Source organism: Bos javanicus, chromosome 18 (assembly GCF_032452875.1).
Source record: "Bos javanicus breed banteng chromosome 18, ARS-OSU_banteng_1.0, whole genome shotgun sequence".
Classification (NCBI taxonomy): domain Eukaryota; kingdom Metazoa; phylum Chordata; class Mammalia; order Artiodactyla; family Bovidae; genus Bos; species Bos javanicus.
The window spans coordinates 15,968,379-15,992,049 of record NC_083885.1 but is presented as its reverse complement, the minus strand read 5'-3'; the positions used below and the strand labels follow the sequence as shown (position 1 = coordinate 15,992,049).

At 36.2% G+C, this 23,671-nt stretch overlaps 1 protein-coding gene and 1 non-coding gene across 2 annotated transcripts in view; one reads left to right on the top strand and one right to left on the bottom strand.

Annotated features, from left to right (window-relative positions):
* ITFG1 (integrin alpha FG-GAP repeat containing 1) overlaps positions 1 to 23,671 on the top strand; it is a 296,021-nt gene that overhangs the window by 78,929 nt on the left and 193,421 nt on the right. Inside the window, exon 8 of the mRNA XM_061385926.1 lies at positions 3,420 to 3,501. Coding sequence (XP_061241910.1) covers positions 3,420 to 3,501 — 82 coding nt within the window. The remainder of the gene's footprint in view (positions 1 to 3,419; positions 3,502 to 23,671) is intronic.
* On the bottom strand, positions 8,075 to 8,181 carry LOC133231219 (U6 spliceosomal RNA). The gene has a single exon (XR_009731094.1). It is a non-coding gene; the product is annotated as a U6 spliceosomal RNA (small nuclear RNA).

Genomic DNA, 23,671 nt, shown 5'->3' with positions numbered 1-23,671 from the left:
CCACTGCTGAGTTTTCCAAGTTTGCTGACATATTTGAGTGCAGCACTTTAACAACATCATCTATTTGGGTTTAAATGGCTGGAATTCTATCACCTCCACTAGCTTTGTTCATAGTAATGCTTGCTAAGCATTGACTTCACCCTCCAGAATATCCAGCTCTAGGTGAGTGACCACATCATTGTAGTTATCCAGGTCGTTAAGACCTGTTTTGTATTATTCTTCTGTGTATTCTTGTCACCTTTCCTTAGACTCTTCTGCTTCCATTAGGTCCTTGCCATTTCAGTCCCTTATCATGTTCATCCTTGTGTGAAATGTTCCCTTGATGTTTCCAATTTTCTTGAAGAGATTGCTAGTCTTTCCCATTCTGTTGTTTTCCTCTATTTCTTTGCATTGTTCACTTAAGAAGGCTCTCTTATCTCTCCTTGTTATTCTCTGGACTTCTGCATTCAGTTGGGTATATCTTTCTGTCTCTCTTGCCTTTCACTTCTTTTCTTTGCTCAGCTATTTGTAAAACTTCATCAGGCAACCACTTTGGCTTCTTGCGTTTCTTTTTGTGGGGGGTGGTTTCAGTCACTGCCTCCTGTACAAACTTACAGGAGTTTGTATAAACTTATGTCCATAGTTCTTCAGGCACTCTGTCCACCAAATCTACCATGTGTGCAAGCATACCTTATTTTATTGTGTTTCACTTTATTACACTTCACAGATAATACTTTTTTTGTTTTCCATAAATTGGAAATGTGGCAGCCCTGTGTCAAGTATATCAGCACCGTTTTTTCTGATAGCATTTGGTCACTTCATGTCTTCTATGTCACATTTTGGTAATTCTCACAATATTTCAAACTTTTCCCATAGGATTTAATTTGTACTATTGTTCTTTGATGTTGCTATTACAAAAATATTACAACTTGCTAAAGGCTTGCAATGATGGTTAGTATTTTTTTTAACAGTAAAATATTTTTTAATCAAAGTATGTACATTTTTTAGGCATAATGCTATTGCACACGTAATAGAGTACATTGTAGTATAACTTTTACATCCACTAGGAAACCAGAATATTCTTGTGCCTTGGTTTATTACAATACTTAGCTTATTGCAGTGGTCTTAACCAGAATTTGCCTGTATTTCCAAAATATCCCTGCATCTGGAAACATTTCTAAATATATTTTATTATGTTTAACAGAACTTCACAGGAGTAATTTATTCACTTGAGCCAGTAGAATAGGTTGATATTCAGCTTTATGTAATATGCGGCTGATGTATTTTTAGAGTGGTTTTTCCATTCATTCAAGAAGAATTGTGTCTTCTTTGTACCTGATGCTGCAATCTTTCTAGAATGCAAATTCATTTGACACTTCATTCATAAATTTGGCGACTTTGATGCATCTTTAGTATAACATCAGGTACTCGGCAAGACTAGAGGGGTATCCTAAGTTTTAAGACACTTACATATATAAGATTTCCATAGAAAAATCTTTTAAAAATGTATCAGATACTTTAATAATGGTAGGAGAAACATGTTTCTGCCTGTGAATGATGAAGAGTTAAAATGGCTGGTAGACTGCCTGTCACAAGACAAATGTTACTTACTCATGTTCCTCAGGCATTTAGTCTTAAGCTTTCTGGGTAGCATTGCTGGTCTCTGAAAATTTGGAGATGATTTCTTCAGAAATAACTTACAGATCTGCAGTATCTTTAGAGGAACAAAGGAGAAAAATATTTTAAATTTTTAAAATATTTTTAAATCCATAGTTTTCTATATGAAGCATGTAAGAATCAGGGTTAACACATCAAATAGTTAAAAGAGAAATCAGTGGTGGGAGAAGAGCTTTAAAACTAAGAGCTCAAAACCCAAATGCAGTGTTTTGGTTTATTTTTCTTATGTTCTAATATAAAATTATAGAAAGGAAAGACAATAATTTAAAGAATATTTTTGTAAGCCAGACGGTCTGTTTTGGTAAGAGGACCTGAAGCAAAAGATCTCTGATGAGTTCTTTTTTGTTTAGCTTTAGCTTAGCCACCTCTGGTTTGGACACATCAGCTATTGTACTCCTTTGCTCCCTTTCTGATAGTGTTGGTAATGAATGCACCATTAAAGATGAATGTAATTCTCATCTAATTTGAATATCTTTACCTAATTAACCCCTAGCAAAATCTTCTTTCTTGAAATCTGTAAAATATAGTATCTTTCCTACTTACTCCTACCACTTATAAGTCTGACTTATATTTTATCTTCCAACTGGACTGTCAGCTCTTTCTGGTAGAAACTATTTTATATACTTCTTTGGACTTCCCTTGTGGCTTAGCTGATAAAGAATCCACCTGCAATCCAGGAGACTAGGGTTTGATCCCTGGGTTAGGAAGATACCCTGGAGAAGGGAAAGGCTACCCACGCCAGTATTCTGGCCTGGAGAATTTCATGGACTGAATAGTCCATGGAGTTGCAAAGAGTCGGACATGACTGAGCGACTTTCACTTATATTCCCAAAACCTTCCTTGGTACTTGAAAGTAGGAGACACTCATTCTGTCTGAAATTATGATGATGATTTAGGAAAGAGTGCTTCCCAAGTGGTGCTAGTGGTAAAGAACCTACCTTCCAATTCAGGAAACATAAGAGATCCCCTGGAGAAGGAAATGGCAACCCACTCCAGTATCCTTGCCTGGAAAATTCTATGGACAGAGGAGCTTAGCGGGCTCTGGGTCTCAAAGAGTCGGACACAACTAAAGTGACTTAGCACACAGCACACACACATCATACCTGACGGTTTCACAGAGGCTCATTGGTAAAGAATTCACATGCCAAGTAGGAGTTGCGGGTTCAATCCCTGGGTCAGGAATGTCCCCCAGAGAATGAAAAGGCAACCCACTCCAGTATGCTTGCCTGGGAAATCCCATGGACAAAGGGGCCTGGTGGGTTACAGTCTATAACGTCGTAAAGAGTCAGACCCGACTTAGTGACAGAGAGTAAAGAGAGAGAGAGAGATCATACCTGAACTGACAACATGGAAAGCACATCTCCAGATGCGCATCTTCAATTCACAGCAGTTTCTTTCATCTTATGATAAAAATGGAACAGAGAAGTGGGATAATTTTTTGGAGTACAGAAGTCTTAAGTTGTTTATTTCCCTGCTTTCATTAAAATACTTTGTTTCAGAGGACCTACTGTATAGCTTAGGGAACTCTGCTCAATGTCGTATGGCAGCCTGGATGGGAGGGGAGTTTGGGAGAGAATGGACGTATATGAATGGCAGCGTCCTTTTGCTGTCCACCTGAAGCTATCACAACATTGTCAATCAGCTATACTCCAATATAAAATAAAAAGTTTTAAAAATAATAGTAAAATACAGTAGTAAAATTTTAAAATGCTTTGTTTCACATTTGAAAAATGATCTAATCCATAACTTTCTGCCTCTAACAGGATGGAAATTTCTCTCTCAGTACTGTTCTTGAAAAACCTCAAAATATGATGGTGGTGGGACAGTCAGCATTTGCCGACTTTGGTAAGATTGTTTTTGTCTTTGAAAGTCTCCGTGTCTCTCTGACCTAGTCATATTAATTCTCTATATCTGAAAATAACTTTAGTATCTTCAGATCAATTACAGATATAAAAAGATGCCTATCATAGGATTGGGGCTTCCCAGGTGCTTCCCAGGCACAGTGATAATCTACTTTCTAATTCAGGAGACAAAGGAGATTCAGGTTCAATCCCGGAGTCGGGAAGATCTCCTGGAGTAGGAAATGGCAACCCACTCCAATATTCTTGCCTGGAAAATCCCTTAGACAAAGGAGCCTGGCAGGCTACAGTCCATGGGGTAGCAAAGAGTCGGACACAACTTAGCAACTGAGCACACACATACACGCATTGTAGTATTATAAGTGACATATTTTCAGGTCTTTCCTATTGGGCTGGCCAAGTTCCTTCAGTTTTTAAGTAAAAACACATTGCCGTTTTTACCAAGAACTTATTGAACAGCATATTCTCCTTTTTGTTCCACTACCTTCTGCCACTTTTCAAGCAACTTCATAATTCCACTTTCCCAAAACTTTTTTTTTGAACAAAGAACTCTTCTATGTGCCTTTTACAGTCTTCCAGGGAATTGAAATTTTTTCCTTTAAGAGAATTTTGTAAAGACTGAAATAAATGGAAATCCAAGGGTACAATATCTGGTGGATACAGCAAATAAATCAGAACTTCCCAGCCAAGCTGTAACAGTTTTTGCTGGGCCTTCAAAGAAACATGTGGTCTTGCATTATCCTGATGGAATGTGTGTTTTATGCTGACTAATCTGGATGCTTTTCTTCAAGTGCTGCTGTCAGTTGGTCTAATGGGGAGCAGTACTTGTTGGAATTAATTGTTTGGTTTTCCAGAAGGAACTCATAATAGAAGACTCCCTTCCAATCCCACCACATACACAGCATCACCTTCTTTGGATGAAGACCAGCCTTTTGTGTGGTTGGTGGTGTTTCCTTGCACTTGCTTCATGATCTATTCTGTTCCCTGTTATTGTACACTATCCACTTTTCATTGCCCATCAACAGTTTGTTTTAAAAACAAAACGTTTTTGTTATATTTAAGTAGAGAACTGCATGCAGAAATATGGTCAGTGTTTTTTTTTTTTTTTTCACGTAGATGGAACTCAAACATGAAAGCAGTAACCACAACCAAGCTGGTGCAAATGATTTCCAGTGCTTGATTTGGATTATTATTTTTATTTATTTATTTATTTATTTTTTGGCCACCTTGTGGAGCATTCAGGATCCTGGATTCCCACCCAGGGATCAAACTCATGCTCCCCTGCTTTGAAGTGTGGAGTCTTAACACTGGACCTCCAAGGAAGTCTTGATTTGGGTATTTTGAGTATGTCAGTTATCTCACGTGAGGTATTACATTGATTGTTCTCAGTTAATGTCTCTATTTGATTGCTGTCAGTGTCAGCAGATCTACTAGACCATGGCTCATTGTCCAATGAGAAATCTCTAGCATGAAATTTGCAAACCACTTTTGACGTGTTCAGTCAGTCACAACACCTCGATACACTGCACAATTTTTTTTTTTTTTGCTTTTCAGCTTGTTTTTACCTTTCTTGAATTAATAAAGCATGATATACCAAAAATGTTGCTTGTTTTCTTCCATCTTTAATATTAAAGTAGCTACACAAAAATTCACCAATTCTGATGTTTTTTAAAATGCACACTGATGTGACAACTGTCACAATACAATTTAACAAAATTGTTTCAAATGAAGTTAATGATAACTAAGAACTACTAGACCCATCTTATGGAAAAAGCTGAAGGACTATTTTGGCCAACCCAATACAATAAAGAACAATTTATGATGTGTGTTTAAATTGCAGTTTGAATTTAAGGGTCTCCTCTTTGCAGAAGTAACCTGCACGGGCCGGCTTGTCGACCGGCCGCGCCCGAAAAAAATTTAAAAAAAAAAAAAAAGAAGAAGTAACCTGCAAAACAAGAATACCTACTGAACGTTCTCAACTAGTGATTACCATAACATTTTTATGTAGATCCACGTTATGAAACAATGAAAAAAAAATGGAAAAACTTAACCTGACCTCTTGAAACTACTGAATATTAAAAAACATTTGTGATTTACATCTGAATTCCAAAGAAGAGTACTATTTGTTATAAATCTCTGTATTCCATAAGAGTCTACACAATACATCAGGTTTAGAACTTCCAAAGCATACGTGGCTCTTTCATAATTTGTTAGGGTTATCATCAAAAGGATTAGTTAGATGAAAAAATGGTCTAGATAGCCACTGCTAAGAATCCACAGCTCACTCCCATCCTGTTTTTCCTTCATTCTACAAACAAACACCTCAGCCTGTTCCTCAAAATGCAAGTGACACCTTCCTACCTAGAAAGGCTTCAGTTTCTTTATTTATAAAATGAAAATGAATGTAACCACCTCACGAGGCTACTGTGAATAACGTAATGTGAGTAAAGCACAGTGTCAGGCCCACAGTAAATACACAGAAAATTATTGTATAATCTGAGTCTTTTTGTTGGAGATGTTTGGTCTTATTGTTGTTGCTGCTTTTTGCTCAACTGACTAAATCAACTCATTGTTTGGTGTCATAGAGATGTGTCCCATGGCAATTAAAGCAGGAGGTTTGATAGTGTTACTTGATGAAAATTTCAACATGAATCTTTCTATTGTACTGTATTTTATTATTACATTGAACATTACTTTGCTCTTGAGCAGATTTCTGGGGCCTGATTTATTATCTTTAATGCAAATAGTCAAGTGATAGGATACATGCATTTTTCTTTTAATTTGCTGGTAGACTTGATTAGATGGATTAATGACAGGTCTCTAGGGGAAAAAGTTTATATGCACTATGTAATTCTCAGAAGACTAATAGACCTCCCTTAACCTGCAGTTAGGATCCTCCAAATCACAGATATTTATTTTCTGACTCTATGTTTTATATGATGAAGTGCTTTGCCTATAACAAAGTTTTAAGTAACTTTAAAGATTTTTTTAAATTGTACTAATGATAAACATAGACATTTACCTGTTTGTAGTGTTTCAATGTGCAGAATATAGGATATAGTTAACTAAATATAACTTTCTCCCCTGTTTTTCTTAACTTTATGTTGTATATCAGTAAACTTTTAAATATATCAGTAAATTTTAAATAAAGAGCCCACACTGTCTTCTTAAATCTTGAAATATCTTTAGCTGGGTATTATCAAAAACAAGACTACTTTTGACTCCAAACAGATGGCGTTGAATGAGGTTATGGACATTAATATATAAACATAGGCACTTTCCTGTACATTTGAGTGTCTGTGATTTGCATCCTGCCCTCCATCCCCCACCCCTCCCACTCCTTTTGAACCAAGGTGCAAGGAAACTTACTGACAGCCAAAAAGGCAGCAAGATATCAGAAATTTGCCATTTCATAGGGGAAAAAAGAAAAGCACATGCTTTAATAAATGATATAGCTCACAGGAAGAATCCTATGCTGAAAGGTTTTTTGGGTTTTTTTTTACTTTTTTTTTTTAATGTTGATTTTATTTTATTTTTATTTTATTTTTTAACTTTACAATGTTGTATTGGTTTTGCCATATATCAAAATGAATCCACCACAGGTATACATGGGTACCCCATTCTGAACCCTCCTCCCTCCTCCCTCCCCATACCATCCCTCTGGGTCGTCCCAGTGCACCAGCCCCAAGCATCCAGTATCGTGGATCGAACCTGGACTGGCGACTTGTTTCATATATGATATTATACATGTTTCAATGCCATTCTCCCAAATCATCCCACCCTCTCCCTCTCCCACAGAGTCCAAAAGACTGTTCTATACATCAGTGTCTCTTTTGCTGTCTCGTATACAGGGTTATTGTTACCATCTTTCTAAATTCCATATATATGCGCTAGTATACTGTATTGGTGTTTTTCTTTCTGGCTTACTTCACTCTGTATAATAGGCTCCAGTTTCATCCACCTCATTAGAACTGATTCAAATGTATTCTTTTTAATGGCTGAGTAATACTCCATTGTGTATATGTACCACAGCTTTCTTATCCATTCATCTGCTGATGGACATATAGGTTGCTTCCATGTCCTGGCTATTGTAAACAGTGCTGCAATGAACATTGGGGTACACGTGTCTCTTTCAATTCTGGTTTCCTCAGTGTGTATGCCCAGCAGTGGGATTGCTGGATCATAAGGCAGTTCTATTTCCAGTTTTTTAAGGAATCTCCACACTGTTCTCCATAGTGGCTGTACTAGTTTGCATTCCCACCAACAGTGTAAGAGGGTTCCCTTTCCCCCACACCATTCTGACTGACGTGAAATGGTACCTCATTGTGGTTTTGATTTGCATTTCTCTGATGAGTGATGTTGAGCATCTTTTCATGTGTTTGTTAGCCATCTGTATGTCTTCTTTGAAGAATTGTCTATTTAGTTCTTTGGCCCATTTTTTGATTGGGTCATTTATTTTTCTGGAATTGAGCTGTAGGAGTTGCTTGTATATTTTTGAGATTAGTTGTTTGTCAGTTGCTTCATTTGCTATTATTTTCTCCCATTCTGAAGGCTGTCTTAAAAATATGGAATGCTTCACGAATTTGCGTGTCATCCTTGCGCAGGGGCCATGCTAATGTTCTCTGTATCGTTCCAATTTTAGTATATGTGCTGCCGAAGCGAACACCTGAAAGGAGTTTTTAAATGGCTCCCAGCTCCCTTAAGTTGTCTAGGAACAGAAGTTTTTTGGGTATTTTTTTTAACCTATGGTGAAGTTTTTAGCTTCCAATATAAAATACTTTTTAAAAGATATCAAAAAACCTACTCTAAACTTAGGCTGTACTGGTACAGTAAAAGAGAGGGAGAGAGGGCGGTTTGAAATCAAACAAATCAGGAATTTTTTCAAATAAAACAAGGAAATAGGTACTCATACTTATGATAACATTATCTTTTCCCTTTTGTAAGACAAAGAAATACTTTCCCAGAAATTAAATAAAACTATGAAATTTTACACAGGCAATAAAAATAATTATCGAATTCTTTTAGGAGGAAAGAGCAGAAAAGTATGTTGTGCAATATGATTATCTTAAAAAAATCAAACTAAGGACTTCCCTGGTGGTCCAGTAGCTAAGACTCTGGGCTCCCAACGCAAGGGGCCTGGGTTTGATCCCTGGTTTGGGAACTATATCCCACATGCCACAATAAAAGATCCTGCATTCCGCAGTTAAGACCCTGTGCAGCCAAAGAAATCATAAATATATTTTTTAAATAATCAGAATAGTATGGAATATATCAATATAATAATAATGGTTGTGTTAGAAGTAGGATGATAGGTTATCTTATTACCTGTTTTCCAAATTTTCTGTTGTGTGGTTAGAATAAGCCCTCCAAGAAAGAGAGTATGAATAGAGTTTTACAAGAATAAGGACGAAGTAAAAGGATCACTAAAAGGTGGTCAAAAAGTTTTAATGATATTTAAAATGTGATGCCCAAAAGGTGGCATTTATAGAGCTCTTTAGCAGTTCTTGAGTCATAAAAATCAGCCAATAAATAATTGCTGCTGGTGGTTACTAGCTGGGCCCTGGCCTCACGCTTGGGATATCTGCAATCCATAAATGCCTCTACTAATAGTTAATCGGTCATCTTCTAGGAAACATGTTTTGTGTCAAACTATTACATCACCCTTTTAAACTGTGTGTTAAAGTTAAATGTTTTTCTAGGTACACTCAGAATATCAAAGTCTAGAATTTCAACAGATAAGGTAATAGTTCTTTATTAAACTACATAGGACAAAAAAGTCAAGAAAAGTAAGGGTTATTTTTTCTATCAAAATATTACATACAACCAGATTTAGAGAAAACATTAATTTTGTATGCAGTGCCAAATATAGTAGAAATCAATGAAAATCTATAAAACTGAAGGGGGAACAGAAACGTTAACAGAATGTCAGAATTTCCTATAGATTGAATCATATTTTAAATTTCACAATATACATGGATTTATATATCCAAATCTAACTCTTGTGTACTGGCTTATCATAAAGGGATCACACTTTATTCTTCAAGTGTGGGAAGAATACTGGCATGTTGACAAAGCCTGGGAATTATCAGTCAGGCCTAAATAATCCTAAAAATAATAAAGACGTTAATGAAAACAAAACTTTGTCGTCTATGAAAGTAACTAACATATTTGCAAAGTATTGAATCCCTTAAATTGTGCCATGTATGATTGAAACCAAATCTTATTCAGTTGAGTATCCCAGTTGCCTAATACAGTAAATAATGAACAACATATAGTAAAGTAAAGGAGAAAGGGAGCAAAACCCCACAATCAGATTATTTTATAAAGTTTTTATGCTGCTTGATAAAAATTCAGAGTTTAACTGCAAATTAACCATAAGGTGTTAGTCGCTTATTCGTGTCCAACTCTGAACCCATGGGCTGTGGCCCGCCAGGCTCCTCTGTCCATGGAATTCTCCAGGCAAGTATATGGAGTGGGTAGCCATTCCCATCTCCAGGAGATCTTCCCAACCTAGGGATTGAACCCAGTTCTCCCACACTGTGGGCAGATTCTTTATGGTCTGAGCCACAAGGGAAGCCTAGGTATTTTATTATTTTTGATGTGATGGTAAATGAGATTGTTTATTTAATTTCTCTTTTTTGTTGTTGTTTATGTATAGAAATGCAAAAGATTTCAATATATTAATTTTGTATTCAGCAACTTTACCTAATTCTTTGATGAGCTTTAATAGTTTTCTGGTATCATCTTTAGGATTTTTAGGATTTTCTATGTATTTTCTATGCATGTCGTCTGCATACTGAAAGTTTTACTTCTTCTTTTCCAATTTGGAATCCTTTGGTTTCTTTCTCTGATGACCATGGATTTGCCATGCCTTCCGAATCTACGTTGAATAATAGTAATGAGAGTGAATATTCTTGCCTTGTTTCTGATCTGAGAGGAGTACTTTTTGTTTTTCACCATTGAGTGTAATGTTTGCTGGGTTTGTTGTGTATGGCCTTTATTATGTTGAGGTAGGTTCCCTCTATGCCCACTTTCTGGAGAGTTTTTATCATAAATAGGTGTTGAATTTTGTTGAAAGCTTTTTCTTTATCTGTTGAGATAATCGTAGTTTTTATTCTTCATTTGTTAATATGATGTATAACATTGGTTTGCAGATATTAAAGATCCCTTGTATCCCTGGGATCTCACTTAATCATGGTATATGATATTTTTAATGTATTATTAGATTCAGATCACTGGTATTCTGTTGAGAATTTTTGCATCAATGTCATCAGTGATACTGGCCTGAAATTTCCCTTTTTTGTAGTATCTTTGGTTTTTGTATCAGGCTGATGTTAATCTCATAGAATGAGTTTGGGAGTGTTCCTTCCTCTGTAATTTTTCGGAAATCGTTGGAGAAGGATAGGTGTTAATTCTTCTCAAAATCTTTGATAGAATTCACCTGTGAAGCCTTTTGCTTCTGGACTTTTGCTTGTTGGGAGTTTTATAATCATAGTTTCAGTTTCAGTGCTTGTGATTGTTCTATTCATATTTTCTATTATTTCCTGGTTAAATCTTGAGAGATTGTACCCTTCTAAGAATTTGTCCGTTTCTTCCAGGTTGTCCATTTTATTGGCATATAGTTGCTTATAGTAGTCTCTTATGATCGTTTGCATATTTTTGTTGTCCATGTTAACTTCTTTTTCTTTCTGAGTTTATTGATTTGAGCCCTCTCCCTGTTTCTCTTGATGAGTCTGGCTAAAGGTCTATCAATTTTATCTTCTCAAAGAGCCAGCTTGTAGTTTCATTGATCTTTTCTGTTGTTTTCTTGGTCCTTGTGCCTGCCTTTAATTTCTGCTCTGATCTTTACTGCTTTCGAGCTACTAACACTGGGTTTTGTTTTTTCTCTCTCTAGTTGCTTTAGGTGTAAGATTAAGGTTCTTTATTTGAGATTTTTCTTGGTGTAGGGTTGTATTTACATAAACTTCCCTTTAGAAAATTGCTTTTGATGCATCCCATAGGTTCTAGATCATTGTGTTTTTGTTATCATGTGTCTCTAGGTATTTTTTAATTTCCTATTTGATTTTTTCAGTGCTCCATTATTTGTTTAGTAACTTACTGTTTAGCCTCCTTGTTTCTTCTTTTTTACAGTTTTTTTCCAGTAATTGATTTCTTTTTTTTTTTTTTTTTAACTTTACAATATTGTATTGGTTTTGCCATACATTGACATGAATCCGCCATGGGTGTACATGTGTTCCCCATCCTGAACCCCCCTCCCACCTCCCTCCCCATCCCATCCCTCTGGGTCATCCCAGTACACCAGCCCCGAGCATCCTGCATCATGCATCGAACCTGGACTGGCAATTCGTTTCACATGTGATAATATACATGTTTCAATGCAATTGTCCCAAATCGTCCCACCCTTGCCCTCTCCCACAGAGTCCAAAAGACTGTTCTATACATCTGTGTCTCTTTTGCTGTCTCACATACAGGGTTATTGTTACCATCTTTCTAAATTCCATATATATGCATTATTATACTGTATTGGTGTTTTTCCTTCTGGCTTGCTTCACTCTGTATAATAGGCTCCAGTTTCATCCACCTCATTAGAACTGATTCAAATGTATTCTTTTTAATGGCTGAGGAATACTCCATTGTGTATATGTACCATAGCTTTCTTATCCATTCATCTGCTGATGGGCATCTAGGTTGCTTTCGTGTCCTGGCTATTGTAAACAGTGCTGCAATGAACATTGGGGTACACGTGTCTCTTTCAGTTCTGGTTTCCTCAGTGTGTATGCCCAGCAGTGGGAATGCTGGATCATAAGGCAGTTCTATTTCCAGTTTTTTAAGGAATCTCCACACTGTTCTCCATAGTGGCTGTACTAGTTTGCATTCCCACCAACAGTGTAAGAGGATTCCCTTTTCTGCCACCCTCTCCAGCATTTATTGCTTGTAGACTTTTGGGTCGCAGCCATTCTGACTGGCGTGAAATGGTACCTCATTGTGGTTTTGATTTGCATTTCTCTGATAATGAGTGATGTTGAGCATCTTTTCATGTGTTTGTTAGCCATCTGTATGTCTTCTCACCCTAACTCATTCTATGAGACCACCAGTAATTGATTTCTAATCCAATAGCGCTGTTGTCAGAAGGGATGCTTGATATGATTTCAGTTTTCTTAAATTTACTGTGACTTCATTAGTGACCCAAGATCTGATCTATCCTGGAGAATGTTTTGTGTACACTTGAGAGGGAAGTGTATTCTGCTGCTTTCGGATGGAATGTCCTATAATTATCAAGTCTGTCTGGTCTAATGTGTCATTTAAGGCTTGTGTTTCCTTATTAATTTTCTGTCTGTCCATTGGTATAAGCGGGTGTTACAGTGCCCCACTCATAATCTATTTTACACAAGTATTTTAAAAATCAAATGCCTTCAAAGAAATGGATGACTTTATTACAAAAGAGGTTGTATAGGGTAAAGTTATAGGTATTGTGCTTTCTGGGCTTGGTTTCATTTTTTTGTTTATTTAAGACTACTTTTCATTCCAAAGACTTAATAATGAACTTTTGGTTTTTGTTTTCTATAGTTGAAAATTGGCTGCTCTTTTGTGAAATAGCCTTATTTTTTCACTAAAAGGGACCCTGAATTCCAGCTGACATTTAGCAATAAAAGAAGTTTCAGATTTTCCCTCTTAAATATACTATAGCACCTTCAGAACCAGTCAGAAATTATCAAGTAGATGTAAATACAATATACTTCAATATATGAAATATGGTTAACTAGATGTAAGTGCTGGATTCAAGGAATTTGAAATATAATTCATAAAATATCTTGACTTTTATAGTACAGACATATCAGCTCAGTCAAATAGTTGATTCTGTTCTTTAAAACTGTAGGGATCAGTTTTTCTTCCATTCAGCTTTTTTCCTGTTTTGTGCTGAAAGATGTACAAGATGTTAACCAATTCAAAAATACCTTTTTTTTGAGTGCTTACTCTTTAGAATATTCTAGATGCTTGGCATGTAGCCATGAATGAAGCATATAAAAACCTTGCTTTCATGAAGTTTAAATTCTGTTGGAGAAGGAAAACAGTAAGAAGTTAGTATTTTTATAAAGTGTTAAAAGAGTTTTGAACAGATAAAAGTAGTGTAAGAAACTGAGAAGGCCTATTTTCTATAGCTGATTGGAGGTCATATTTGACCTTCAAGTTAATTGAAGTCACAAGAGATCTTGGAAGAATGTTACAGAGGAAACACCTAAATGTATGTTCAAGGTACAAAGAGAAGAAAGGCATTTGGCCAAGTCTTAGGGAATTGAGAACCAAGGTAAGAAATTTGGGTTTTATTCTAGATATAATTGGGAGCTTCAGGGGAACTTAATAGGACATGTAATTAATCAAGCAGTATTTTGGACATAAGTTTGTGATGTCTGTTAGACACTAGAATGTTATTCATGTGGGAAATAGAAGCTCTGAAGAGACAGAGTTGGATATCAGTATGTCCTTGTTTAAATACCTTTTAGAAGGTGGTTAATGGATAAAGAAGTACCTTACCAGAGTATCCCACCTTTCTTCCTAAAACTAAAATTGTTACTTATTCCAGCCACAGTGGCTGAGTGGCTTCTTTGATGTTCCTCAAACAGGCCAGGCACAGTTTCCCCCTAAGGGCTTTTTCCTTTGCATGGAATGCTCTTTCTCTGGATATTCCTCGTGGTTCAACTCCCTTACCACCTTCTAGTCCCACTTAAATGTCACCTTCTCCGGACCTTCCCTGACCACTCTATTTAAATTTGTAACCCCTGCTGTGACACTCCTGACCCCTTTCTCCCTTTACTTTTTCCATTGCATTTATCACTATCTGACATATCACGGATCTGACATCACATCTACTTTTATTTATGTACTCCATTGGTGTGTTTTGTTCACTGTTATATCTCTTGCCTTGGAACAGTTCTAGTCACATTGTAAACACTCAATGAATAATTTTGAACATGTAACTTAATTTTTAAAATATCTTAATTTATTTCACCATTTAGTTTTTAATAATTGATCCCAAATTTAAGACATGTCTTAAATATCTTCAGCCATAATCCTAAGCCCAGACTTCTTAGTGCCATTCACATGATGAGGACAGAGCTAACATTACTTTTGCTCATTCTGATTAAAGTTAGGTGATTGAATTAAAAATTGTTCTAAATCTCTAAAATAGATGGATGTTGATTTCAGTAGGAGACTTCCTAGGTCCTTGTAAATTTTAAATATCAGTCTTTGTGTTTCCATTTTTCTAATTCCTGAATGCTGACAACATACATTACCTGTACTGTTTATATTATTTAACATTTAAAGAGAACATTGTATATGCACGGTTTCTGAATCTTCATAGTGTCAATTTGTTCTGACATGATCAGAGTAAGAGCAACCAATTTAAGTAGTTCTCTCTAACCTGGCAGCATGACCTACCCCTATTTCACCAAAGAAAAACAATACAATTGTAAATTTTTGATAAATCTGAAATATTTTCTATGCACACATTGCCATATGACATGGGAAGTAAATAGGCATTCTTAGAATACTCTTCTAATGTGCATCTAGTTCATTAGTGTTTCCTTTTCATTCCATGTCACTGTGGCTATTGCCTTGCAATGGTTGCCATAGCAAAATTGATTAGTCCCTGAGTTTTATTTGTGACAAAGACTATAAGACATCTATCATTGTGAGTCACAGATGCCAGATGTGATTTTGATAAATATTTTGAATGCTTTTTGATTGGAAATGGTAATTTATATACAAATTATAAAATTGCTACTTCTGAGTCTTGATTTTATACATACTCAGTATTCAAAGCAGACTAAGCTGTACTCCTTTTATTTAAGATTACAAATATGAGGAAAAACTAGGACCCTGAGTCCATGAATTTTTTTTTGTTTAAATTTTATATGATAGATTCTTGCCTTTCTAGGTAAGGGGGTTTGGGGGGTTTTTTTTTTGTACAGCTATCTTTCTTTCTTACTAATTCTCAAAGTTATACTGTTCTTTTAATTTTTCGAAGGTGCATGGTATTATGAGTATATAATTATTTCTTTGAAAATTAAATTTAAAGCACTTAAAGAGTCCGTAAGATAGTGTTATATTTTACATTATCACATTACTGTTCTGTAATTTAGCAGGTTTTTTTTTTTTTTTTTTTTTTAAATTTAAGCTAATTGGGACGCTTGTCTCTCTAAGCCTGCCCTAATTAATAGAATGGATCTCTGATAACTGGAGCAGTCCATGTAACTGATCTGTGAACTTCATCATGCATTTATCTCTTTGTTGGTTGATTGCCACAATATTGGGGAAATGGTTACTGCAGGATCTTTCCAATTCTTAGACCTTCCAGTTACATACAGCCTGGGAAAGACTAATAGTGAAATTTATTCCTCTCTGATATCTTACTCTGGGGGGAATTCCCCCAATCAGAGCAGTAGAGAGTAATATACCATCAGAGCCTGAGAATAAATTGTGAAGATCCCCTTTCTAAATGTCCTACGATATTTTCAAGTAACCCAGGCTTCCATTTCAACCTTATTTTCTTTATATCTCTGCATTTTCATTCTGTGTAAATACCCCATCCATAGATAAGCAAAAGCAGAGATGCACATCTTGGATATAGGTACGTATACAGCTCTCTGTGCTTAACCTTCACCCCTAAAGAATTGAGTGATGGGTTGGATGGATCAATATGTGGTGGATAGATGGATAAAAGCACCGTTTGCTACTTATTCCTTGTCTGGAGCAATCCATTCCCTTAATGAGTCTCACAAAGTCATCAGTTTTTCTATTCTGTTCCATGATAGCAAGTCAGTAGCCTTTTATTTCTGTTGTACTAATAGACAAATGGACATTATCTATACCTAACTTGCCCCTGCCTATAATTATACCCCAAATAACTAATGTATTCTTAGTTAATCAATAGAAAAGTTTCAAAGTTTTGTTAATCAAGGACATTAAGGATTTAGTAGTTAGTACTTTTCAAATATTTGTTTACTTCTTTTTCATAATACTTAACAGTTTCTTATTATTTGGCAGGAACTCTTTTACACATTGTGTGTTTTACCTTCATCTCAGTTAATCTTCCCAAAACTCGCTGAGGTGAGCAAATTATTTATCCTTGATATACAGGTGTGGTAACAGTGGTTCAGATGTTAAGAAACTTGCCTAAGGGGACAAAACTAAGAAGTAGTAGAGCTGGAATGTGATCTTTGGCTCTATCTCACAAATGGTGAGGCACTCCTTCTGCGTTAGTTCTTAAAATGTGTGAGCATCCTTTGTTGATGTTCTCCAACAGTGACCTCTTGGTAAGCCCTTTTTGGTTTTTTAAAACCATGTATCATGTTGATAGTGAATCTTTTCCTTCTGCTCCCTGCAAGATGGCTTTTCCCTTATTACTTTCGGAATTTTTATACTGTCTGACATTTTATGATTATCCATCTCAAAAATTTAGTTTTATATATGTGTGTGTATATGTATATATATGCGCATATATATATCAATAATTATAAAATATATAATATTGTGGATTCCAGAAAATATCAAAACCAGGCATTGGTAATTTTGATATAGAATTCACTATGTAAAAATATCTCTTGTATTAAGACAGCTCTTCAGAATATTTCTTTATCAACTAGATAAACTTATAGTTTTTATTCAGATGAAGTCATTCGGCTGTTGAGTTCTGAGAACATGTGGGAGATCATTTCCTAGAAATTAGCTCCTTGATTTCTCTTTGATTTTTTTCCCTACCCTGGATGTTTGCAGTTTTGCAGCCACATATTTGTATTTTCAGACAGTTTTTAGAACTCTGGCTCACTTCCAAATTGTGACTCATCATTTGAAACCAGGATCTCTCCAAATTTATGTGAACAAATTCTTTCTTAAACATTCACTAATACAGGTATAAACATTCTTTACGTCATATCCTAGTTCATATTTTTTTAATCAAGATTTTTTTTGGCCTTATACAGATTTCTTTTTCTATTCTCCTTTGTTTGAAGTAGCAGTCTTTATTTGAAAGATCTGCTTATATCTGGGATGTGTTAAAGATGTCAGTTAAGTCTCCTGTGTCTCATACTTCTTATAATCTTCTTAAAATAAGCTGCTAGTTTTAAAAGTGACATTTATCACAATGAAAAGTTAAGGCAGCAGAGAAAGGAATGTAGTAGATGGTTTAAAAAGAACCTCACTGTTTGAAATCAACCACCAGTAAAAGTGGTTGAGGGCTTATAGAGTAAGTATATTTTTTACTTTAAATCTATTGCAATGTTTATAGCAATTAGTACTATTTTCCTACTGAAGATTTGTCATAGGCTTTAGATCCACATAGATCTAGATTCAAATTTCATTTCTGGGTAAGTCATTCAAACTCTTTAACGAACTATTTCCTTATATACTGTGAGGTTATCACTAGGTTGTGGTAAACATAAAATGGTCTTGTAGGTGCTTTAGAACCTTGGCATTACATGCTGAATAAATGTGAGCTCCAACAATAATAATGTTTTAGACCATTTACTTAGAGTTTAATATCTTCTTTATTCAATATATTCTTTAAAAGATGAAAGAGTAATTCACAGTCTTCCTGTAGAGCCTTTCTTCTTAGCACTCTGCCACTTCCAGTACATCTATCTAAACTTCTTCCTCTGCACTGCCTTATACTCCTCAAACCACTAAAACTCATGGAGTTTTAACCTCCTTCATATCTCCTCAAACTGTCTTACCTCATGATTATTTCTTTAACTCATCTCTCTCCTACCTTACTGTGAGATTACTGACCTAACTCCATTCTTGTACCTCTCCAAACCATTCTTCACTCTGTAGTGCTGCTTCTACACAATCTGAAATACTAAAAGCCTTTAATAGCTCCCTGTATCATTATGATAAGGTCCAGTCTTTGCTATGGTACATAGGCCATTTTGGATCTGGCTTCTTATTACTTATCTCTAACAAGATTTCATTATTTCTGGAGTTATTTCTCCACTCTTCTCCAGTAGCATACTGGGCACCTGCCAACCTGGGGAATTCATCTTTCAGTATCATATCTTTTTGCTTTTTCGTACTGTTCACGGGGTTCTCAAGGCAAGAATACTGAAGTGGTTTGCCATTCCCTTCTACAGTGGACCGTGTTTTCTCAGAACTTTCCACCATGACCGGTCCGTCTTAGGTGGCCCTACGCAGCATGGCTCATAGTTTCATTGAGTTAAACAAGGCTGTGGTTCATGTGACCAGTTTAGTTAGTTTTCTGTGTTCTTCAGTATTCTTCCTTTGAGAATTCAGTATTTTTGCCTTGAGAACCCATGAACAGTATGAAAAGGCAAAAAGATATGATACTGAAAGATGAACTCCCCAGGTTGGTAGGTGCCCAGTATGCTCTGGAGAAGAGTGGAGAAATAACTCCAGAAAGAATAAAAACACAGAGCCAAAGTGAAAACAACACCCAGTTGTGGATGTGACTGGTGATGGAAGTAAAGTCTGATGCTGTAAAGAACAATATTGCATAGGAACCAGGAATGTTAGGTCCATGAATCAAGGTAAATTGAAAGAAGTAAAACAGGAGATGGCAAAAGTGAACATCGACATTTTAGGAATCACTGAACTAAAATGAACCTGAATGGGCAAATTAATTCAGATGACCATTATATCTACTACTGTGGGCAAGAATCCCTTAGAAGAAATGGAATAGCCCTCATAGTCAACAAAACAGTCCGAAATGCAGTACTTGGGTGCCATCTCAAAAATGACAGAGCAATCTTGGTTCGTTTCCAAGGCAAACCTTTCAATATCATAGTAATCCAATTCTGTGCCCCAACCACTAATGCCAAAGAAGTTGAACAGTTATATGATGACCTACAAGACCTTCTAGAACTAACAACAAAAAAAGATGTCTGTTTCATCATAGAGGACTGGAATGCAAAAGTAGAAAGGAGATACCAGGACTAACAGGAAAGTTTGGTCTTGGAGTACAAAATGAAGCAGGGCATAGGCTAACAGAGTTTGCCAAGAGAACACACTGATCATGGAAAACACTCTTCCAGCAACACAAGAGACAGCTCTACACATGGACAGTACCAGATGGTCAATACCAGAATCAGATTGATTGTATTCTTTGCTTGATTGTATCCTTTGCAGCCGAAGATGGATAAGCTCTATACAGTCAACAAAAACGAGACCAAGAGCTGACTATGGCTCAGATCATGAACTCCTTATTGGAAAATTCACCTTAAATTGAAGAAAGTAGGGAAAACCACTAGACCATTCAGGAATGATCTAAATCAAATCCCTTATGATTATGCAGTAGAAGTGACAAATAGATTCAGGGATTAGGTCTGATAGAGTGCCTGAAGAACTATGAAGAGTGGCACATGACATTGTTTAGGAGGCAGTGATCAAGACCATCCCTAAGAAGACGGAATGCCAAAAGGCAAAATGGTTGTCTGAGGAGGCCTTACAAATAGCTGAGAAAAGAAGAGAAGCAAAAGGCAAATGAGAAAAGGAAAGATATACCCATCTGAATGCAGAGTTCCAAAGAATAGCAAGGAGAGATAAGAAAGTCAGCAAGGAGAAATAAGAAAGCCTTCTTAAGTGGTCAATACAAAGAAATATGGGAAAACAATTGAATGGGAAAGACTAGAGATCTCTTCAAGAGAATTAGAGATACCAAGGGAACATTTCATGCAAATATGGGCACAATAAAGGACAGAAACGGTATGGACCTAACAGAAGCAAAAAATATTAAGAAGAGGTGGCAAGAACACACAGAAGAACTATACAAAAAAGATCTTAATGACCCAGATAACCATGATGGTGTGATCAGTCACCTAGAGCCAGACATCCTGGAGTGTGAAGTCAAGTAGGCCTTAGGAAGCATCACTATGAACAAAGCTAGTGGAGTTGATGGAATTCCAACTGAGCTTTTTCATATCCTAAACAATGATGCTGTGAAAGTGTTGCACTCACTATGTCAGCAAATTTGGAAAATTCAGCAGTGGCCACAGGACTGGAAAAGGTCAGTTTTCATTCCAGTCCCAAAGAAAGGCAATGCCAAAGAATGTTTAATCTACCACACAATTGTACTCATCTCACACACTAGTAAAGTAATGCTCAAATTCTCCAAGTGAGGCTTCAACAGTACATGAACTGAGAGCTTCCATATGTTCAAACTGGATTTTGAATAGGCAGAGGAGCCAGGGATCAAATTGCCAACATCCACTGGATCATAGAAAAAGCAAGAGAATTCCAGTAAAACACATATTTCTGCTTCATTGTGCTAAAGCCTTTGACTCTGTGGATCACAACAAATGTGGAAAATTTTTGAAGAGATGGGAATACCTGTCCACCTTACTTGCTTCCTGAGAAATCTGTATGCAGGTCAAGAAGCAACAGTTAGAACCGGACATAGAACAACGGACTGGCTCCACATTGGGAAAAGAGTACGTCAAGGCTGTATATTGTCACCCTGTTTGTTAATTTCTGTGCAGAGTACATCATGCGAAATGCTGGGCAGGATAAAGTACAAGCTGGAATCAAGATTGCCAGGAGAAATATCAATAACCTCAGATATGCAGATGACACCACTGTTATGGCAGAAAATGAAGAAGAACTAAAGAGCCACTTGATGAAAATGAAAGAGACGTGTGAAAAAGCTGGCTTAAAAATCAGCATTCAAAAAATGAAGATCATGGCATCTGGACCCATCACTTCATGGGAAATAGGTGAGAAAATGATGGAAACAGTGAGAGACTTTATTTTGTTGTGCTCCAAAATCACTGCAGATGGTGACTGCAGCCATGAATTTAAAAGACGCTTGCTCCTTGGAAGAAAAGATATTGCAAACCTAGATAGCATATTAAAAAGCAGAGACATTACTTTGCTGACAAAGGTCCTTGTAGTCAAAGCTATGGTTTTTCCAGTAGTCATGTATGGATGTGAGAGTTGGACCATAAAGAAAGCTGAGCAGCGAAGAGTTGATGCTTTTGAGCTGTGGTATTAAAGAAGACTCTTGAGAGTCCCTTGGGCTTCAAGGAGATCAAACCAGTCAATCATAAAGGAAGTCAGTCCTGAATACTCATTGGATGGACTGAAGCCAAAGCTCAAGCTCCAGTTTTTTGGCCACTTGAGGTGAAGAACTGACTCCTTGGAAAAGACCATGATGCTGGGAAAGATTAAAGGCAGGGGAGAAAAACAGGACAACAGAGGATGAGATGGTTGGATGGCATCACCAACTTGATAGACATGAGTTTGAGTAAGCTCCAGGAGTTGGTGATAGACAGGTAAGCCTGGTGTGCTACAGTCCATGGAGTTGCAGAGTTGGACACACGATTGAGCATGAGCAACTTAACTGATCTCAACAAGATTTTACAGAGACAGTACAGTTCTCGAAATATATCATATTCCTTTTTCTATTTTACTTCCAGGCCTTAGTATGTGAGATTCCCTTTTTCCTCCAAACTCCTAATCCCTAATCATCTTTCAGGTTTTAATTGTTATTTTTCTAAACACTAACCGCAGTGCCTGGCACATAGTAGGCTCTCTGGAAGTGTTTGTTAGATGGGTTTAAAAACAGCCTCTCTGCTTGATTAAATGATTATATCAGATGCAGTTTCAAGTTCAAGTCACTAATACATTTTTGCTCCTGTTGCATGTACTCTGTTTTAGTACTTTCCATATTCTGTTGCGAGTATATATATGTTTTTTTGTTTTACTTTTCTTTTCACCCATAACTTGATTTCTTTGGAGACAGAGAACATGGTTTTCCACATTCTTATTTGAATGTCTGGAATATTGGTTGGCACATTAGTAAATGCTTAATAAATGTTTAATGAATAATTTCTTCAAAAGGAGTCTGCTTAAATACTTTTAAATTTTTAGCAGTTTTATCAGAGTATAACTTGCACACTGCGAACGTCTCCCATTTTAAGTGTAGAGTGTAAGCTTTAATAGACTGTGATAAAACTGTAACCGTGACTACGATCCCAATTTTAAAACACTCTCATTAATCCAGAGTTTCTTATGCCCATATTCTCCTAGACAATCCAGCCCCAGACAACTACCAATATGCCTTTTTTTAAATTGTGGTATTAATAAAATCTATATAAACATGCAATTTGCTACATTAACCATTTTAAATACACAGTTCAATGGCATAAATTATATTCACACTGTTGTGCAGCTGTCTATATGTGCTGTTTGCAACACTTTATCATCACTGCAAACAGAAACTCTATGCTTATTAAGCAGTCATTGCTCCCTTCCGCCAGCCCTTAATAACTTCTAATCTACTTTCTGTGTCAATGAATTTGAGTACTCTAGATACTTCATGTAAGTGGAGTCCTACAATATTTGTCCTTTTGTGTCTCGTTTATTTCACTTAGCATAATGTTTTCAAGGTTCATCTAGATTGTAGCAGTTATCAAAATAAATTAATTTCCCTTTTGATTATCCATTCATCTGTTGATAAACTTGAGTTCTTTTCTCCTTTTAGCTGTCATGAATAATGCTGAACTGGAGCTTGGCATATTATTCTACCATTACTTCCTTCTTAAATTATGTGAAGTAGTATGTCATTGTTTTTTTCATTTGCATTTCTCTTATGTCTAATGATGTTAAGCATCTTTTTTTTCCTTTTCATGCAAGATCTTTACTTGCAGCATGTGGCACCTTTAGTTGCCAGCTGTGGAATCTTTACTTGCAGCATGTGAACTCTTAGTTGCCACTCATGGGATCTAGTTTCCTGAACAGGAATCGAACTCGGGAGCCCTGTGTTGGAAGCTCAAAGTCTTTGCCAGTGGACCACTAGTGAAGTCCCTTGAGCATCTTTTCATGTGATTTTAGAGTATTTGTGTAAATTCTTTGGAGAAATGTCTGTTCAAGTGCTTTGCTCAGTTTTTAATTAGATTGTCTTTTTGTTGAATTGTTGGAATTTATTATGTATTCTGGATGTTAAACCCTTTGTATGAATATTTTAATATGCGTGTTTAAATGTGTATGATTTGCAAGTATTTTCTCCCTGGGAATTAACTTTTCACTTCATAATAATGTCTTTCAGTGCATCAAATGTTTTAATTTTGATAAAGTACAGTTTCCCTGTATTTTCTTTTCTTCTTCTGTTTTTATTTTCATATGTAAAAATCACAAATAATCTGGGC